At 41.6% G+C, this 5,631-nt stretch overlaps 1 protein-coding gene across 1 annotated transcript in view; it reads left to right on the top strand.

Moving 5' to 3' along the window:
* KIF5C (kinesin family member 5C) overlaps positions 1-5,631 on the top strand; it is a 213,192-nt gene that overhangs the window by 180,437 nt on the left and 27,124 nt on the right. Inside the window, exons 16-17 of the mRNA XM_007934941.2 lie at positions 395-583; positions 4,096-4,213. Of these exons, the coding sequence (XP_007933132.1) occupies positions 395-583; positions 4,096-4,213 (307 nt within the window). The remainder of the gene's footprint in view (positions 1-394; positions 584-4,095; positions 4,214-5,631) is intronic.

Below are 5,631 nucleotides of genomic sequence, written 5' to 3'. Positions count from 1 at the left end.
AGTGACTAAGCACAAGCCCGCCTGTGCTTACCTCGCTCCTGGGGACTAAGCACAAGCCCGCCCGTGCTTACCTAGCTCCCGGAGACCCGGTCCCTCTCGGGAGAGTAACAAGGGAAAGTGTTCAGTGCAGATCAGTGAGTAAGCACAAGCCCGCCTTGTTTCAGTACCTATGCTTAATAGTAGCTTTTAATTTAAAGTTTCACTTGAGGTTTCAGAGAACTTGGGCCTGAGTATATAGTACTTTTTAGAGTTCTATTTCAGCTGGTGGTCCTATGATCAGAAGTTCTTAACCAGAAACCCATGGACCTCTTGCAGATCCATGGATAGGTTTCAGAAGCCCATGAACCTCTGGAAATTGTAGGCAGTGTTTGAATGTGCTTCCTCCTGTGCTCAGTTGGCAGATGTGAATGGAGTCATTGAAGAGGAGTTCACCATGGCCCGCCTATACATCAGCAAGATGAAGTCGGAGGTCAAGTCCCTGGTGAACCGTAGCAAACAGCTCGAGAGTGCCCAGATGGACTCCAACAGGAAGATGAATGCCAGCGAGCGGGAGCTGGCAGCCTGCCAGCTGCTCATCTCCCAGGTGGGCCACCCAGCCCTCTTCACTGTCCACCCTTTTCTTCTTGAGATCTGTTTCCTCCATGCTCTTACTGATGCTGGCAGGGAGGAATAGGGGCATTTGATGGGCTTTGCTTTGCATAACACTGGGACATGGCCTTCTCAGGCAGTGACCACCCAGATTTGTTCTCAAAGCTATATTTTTGTTGAGAGAATTACATGAGTCTCCCACCCCCCCCCCCATTTTTTTAAAAAAAATTATGGTATGTATATATGTAACAAAGGAACTCTGGTAGCACAGTGCCTCAGGCATCTGACTGCTAACCAGAAAGTTGGTGGTTCAAACCCACTAGCCACTCTGTGGAAGCAAGACTGTGCAGTCTACTTCCATAAAGATTTCTGCCTTGGAAAGCCAATGGGGGTCACTATGAGTCAGAATGGACCCAATGGCAGTGGGCTTTATTTATTTATTTATTTTAATATGTAACAAAAATTCGTCATTTCCCCAGTTTTTACATATGCCTTTCAGTGACTTTAATGACATTCATCATGTTGGGCAACCATTACTACTTATCCATTTCCAAATATCCCATTACCTTTAGCAGAATCTCAGTGCCCCCAAGCTCCTTTTAAAAAGAATATACATACAAAGAGAGCTCTAGTGGTGTGGTTAAGGCTTTTGGCTGCTAATCAAATGGTCTGTGGTTTGAACCCACCAGCCACTCTGTGGAAGAAACATGAGGTAGTCTGCTTCCATAAAGATTTACAGCCTTGGAAACCCAATGGGGGTCACTATGAGTCAGAATCAATTGGATGACAGTGAGTATGTATATGTATATAGTCTGTCTCATATTTTCAAGTAAATAACAGAAAACAACAAACTCCTGTCAGTTAAGGCAAGATTCCTTTGTCTTTTCATCTCACCTGTAGATCTAATTTAATATGGGAAAATAGAAACAAACTACTACCACCACCATTTCATTGAGGATTTCCTATGTGCCTTGTATTGTACTAAGTACTTTACATGCATTATATCACTTGATCTTCAAAAAAGTCCTGGTTTCATTACTGTTTCGATTATTCGGATAAGGATAGTGAGGCTTATATTAAATATGCTGCCAAAAGGCATACAGCCAGTGAATGGTGTGTGAACCCAAAGCCCATTCTTGCAGGGATTTCCAAGCCAAAGGGCACAGTTCATTCGTTCAATGAGGACAACTGCTCTTCATGCTATTGAAATGACATTTTCATTTCTAGATGATGTTTTCAGAAAATAGTAACCTAGTTTCTGGCTGCACTGATATCGGAGCTTGGTGTTTGGGTTTGAGGTTTCTGTGAGTGAGCCGGTGTTGTTGCTTGCTGTCTTATACAGGCTTTAAAACAGTTGGAGGCGTTGGTGGGTAAGAGATAACCAGCATGGGTTGGTGCATCAGATTAGTACTGAGAAAGAGAAAAGCTTACTTCATTATGGCATGCTTTTAAACATAATGATATGCAATCATGGAAAAAACCTCTGACTTCCTTTTCCTCTACGGTAATGATCTAGGGATGCAAATAACAACAATAAGCTTCCATTTTATAACTAGCACAATTAAAAGTGTACCCAAAAGATATTATTCAATGCTTGAGTCATAGTGAAATGGATCTATTCAGGCCTTGTTGATAAAAGTATAATTTGGTCAGTCCTTTTGCATAGCACCTTGGAAATTAAAAACCATAAAAAATGTAAGTATACTTTGGTTGAGTGATTTCACTTATGGTATTTTTCCTCAGGGGTGATTAACGATATTAAAAGCTTATGTGCAAAATGTGGAGTGTAGTATTATTTCTGTTACAATAAAAATAATTTACCCAAATAATCTATTGCTATACTGATAATATAAAGTTGCTTAGAAGAATACTATGTAGCTATTATAAAAAATTGATAAAACCTAACCATTTGGAAAGTGTAATTATATCAAGCTTAGTGAAAATGGAAATGCTGAGTTGTATCAGTGCTATGCTTTGCAATTTTGTAAAATATGCATTCATTTAGATAAGACCAGGAGTCTAGCAGGAGAAAGTGCTTGATAGAATGGTTTATGGGTAAGAGCAACATCATTTTTATCCCTGAATTTCCTTGACTGTTTGATATTTCTGTAGTTTATAAAAATTGAGAAGAAGAATCATAAACATTGGGGAAAAGCATCCCTGAAGTTCTGTTCCAGTGATTATTTTTTTGCTCAGATGTCCATCTCACCTATTATACCAGTAGCATGTGCTCTTGGGCAGGTCTGCCCCTACTGTTTGTGGGCCATCACAAGAGTTCAAATAAAGGCTCCATTGCCACAGCCTATCAGTCTTCTTCCATCTTGACATACCAGCCTCCACATCCAGACAGCTACCCCATGGTCATCCCTTGGGCCTATAGGAGGACAAACTGGTGGAAGAGGCAGTGTAGACTCTGGAAGTGACCTTAGAACCCTTTAAGCAGGAGTACCCAGGTCCCTAGTACCTGGAGTATGATCTGGTCCCACTGGATTGTATTTTCTTGAGAGGGCATTTCCTTCGATTAGGGTCACCAGGATCTTGCTGCCTAAATATGACCTCTCCAGGGGGAGTGTCCTGTATGTAATTCATCTGCCTAGCACTGGCTACTGTCCCTGTTCAGCCAAGAGCCACCATTCATGTATTCATTCTGCTGCTATTTATTACATACTTATTATATGCCCTCATAAGATCCCTGGGTGGTTTAAATGGTTTGCACTCATCTACTAGCCTAAAGGTTGGCCGTTCAAACTTACCCAGTGGCACAATGAAAGAAAGGCCTGGTGCTCTACTTCTATAAAGATTACAGCCAAGTAAACACCCCATGCAGCAGTTCTACTCTGTAACTCATACTCTGTAACCATGAGGTGGAATCGACTTGACTAAAACAGATTTGATTTTGGTTTATAAGCCCTCATGAAGCTGGGAAATGCAAAACAAGTAAACAAATAGATAAGCTAAATCATATGGAAATTAGGTGCTATGAACATTGGAGCCCAGTGATAAGGAGCCAACCATGACAATGCCTGCAGGGGAGGGAAATGGTAAATGCAAAAACTCTGAGATAGGAGGTGGTGTGCTTATAGGACAGAAAAAGAAAATAAGTAATATTTGAGTTAGGAAGTCAGATTCCGGGGGTGTTCGAAGAATGAGACCCTCAGCACAAGACATTTTCCCAGCCACTTTCTCTCTAGCACATTCTATTTTTGGATCAAGAGGAAGACCGGCTTGGCCTTTGGTATCCCACATATAGTGGAAGTGAGGAGGGGCGTGGCCAGGAACAGGGTCCATGGGGAATGAGCAGAGGAGCATGTGGACGAGAGAGGACTGTCTTAGTTCACAGTCCTGAGTCCCTAGGAAGAAGCAGTGTGTGCCTCCGTTTGGGTGGTGGTGGTAAAAAACGGCACTCAAGAACTCCATTGCGTTTTCCCCTCAGATAGGCCCAGGGAAGCCCGACTGACCACTCACCAGTCATTCACTCTTCCTTTTTATCTGTTTGCTTGTTTAAAGCATGAAGCAAAGATCAAATCTTTGACAGACTACATGCAAAACATGGAGCAGAAGAGGAGGCAGTTGGAAGAGTCCCAGGACTCACTCAGTGAAGAGCTGGCTAAGCTTCGAGCCCAAGGTAAATAAATACTTGACTACTTTGCAGATATCAGACTCTTGGTCTGAACCACATACTTTCTAGTTGACTGTAGTCTGGATGTTTAGTTTCACTCAATTAAGGTATTTCTAGGTCTATTGACAGCTGTGGCGTCATTGAGAAGAAGAGAAGAAATTTCTAGAAGACTGCCCCTACCCTGATCTGTTCCACTTCCCATTCTCTCTTGGTCCACTCAGCTGTCCCAGTCAGAGTGCTCCCTGCTCCCACTTCCTGCAGTCAGTCACCAAGGCCTGTCCCTTCCATCTCCAGATGCTCTGGTGGTTCTGCTTATCCCTCATTGCCAGTGGCCCAGGTTAATTAAGGTCACCATCAGTCTCTGTCTTGCCTGAATAATGGCTACTCCATTTGCCTAGGTGCCCCCTCCCATATCTTCAGTCCAGCCACTGTGCTGCATCCAAACGGCTCATTCTAAAATTCAAATACTGCTTTGTGTCAAACACCATGCTTTTAACCTTTCAGTGATACCCCACTGCTTTTAATATAAAGTCTGAACTTCAACATTGGCTTACCTGGCACCTTCTACTCTGAGCAAGCTCTTCCCCTTGCCAGGCAACCTCCCCACCTCCTTAGTTTAGGGAAGTGCCTGACACACAGAAAACTGCCCCCATCCCTCCCCCCCAGAAAAAAAAAAACTCAGTACCATTGAGTTATTCCAATTCCTACTACCCCTATAGGACAGAGTAGATTTGGCCCATAAGGTTTCTAAAGCTGTAAGTAAATCTTTACAGAAGCAGACTGCTACATCTTTGTCCCACAGAGTGGCTTCTGGGTTCGAACCACCAACCTATCAGTTAGCCACTGAGTGGTTTAACCATGGCACCACCAGGGCTCCTTAACACACAGGAACCACTCAATTATTTTATTTACTCAATTAATAGGAATAAATAAAAGTAGGAATTGAAGAGAATTGACTAGAAATGCAGAAACTAGACCAGGAAGACCGTCAAGGTATGCATTGTGGTAAAACTGGAACAGACATGGTGGGTTTCAATATAATTTGTTGCAGCACTTTTGGAATACTATTTGGAAATACTTATTAATAATTGTAACATTTATCATATCCTTTGATCCTCAAAGCTTAAATATTCATTGAAAGATTATTTATATTAGAAAAAAAAGGAAGCTATCTAAATGTCCACTAGTTGAATAACTTTGGTACGTTGTTTAATAGGGCATCTTTTTTTTTTTTTTCCCATAAGGAGATTAAATACATGAAGGCTATGCTTCTAATACAGTATTAGGTTAAAAATCACAATACATAATCTTATCTTTGCTGTGGTTGTAACAGTGAAAAACTAATGCATGATTGTGGTCCAATACCTAGAAAATAATATTTAAAATGAAAATGTTTTTTTTTTTTTCCTTTGTCATATGTATGT

The sequence above is a fragment of the Orycteropus afer genome, unplaced genomic scaffold, assembly GCF_000298275.1.
Source record: "Orycteropus afer afer isolate SDZICR_OR568_19922 unplaced genomic scaffold, OryAfe1.0 scaffold00023, whole genome shotgun sequence".
Taxonomy (NCBI): Eukaryota; Metazoa; Chordata; class Mammalia; order Tubulidentata; family Orycteropodidae; genus Orycteropus; species Orycteropus afer.
Note: the sequence above shows the minus strand (reverse complement) of the source record. Positions and strands in the feature narration are given on the sequence as shown.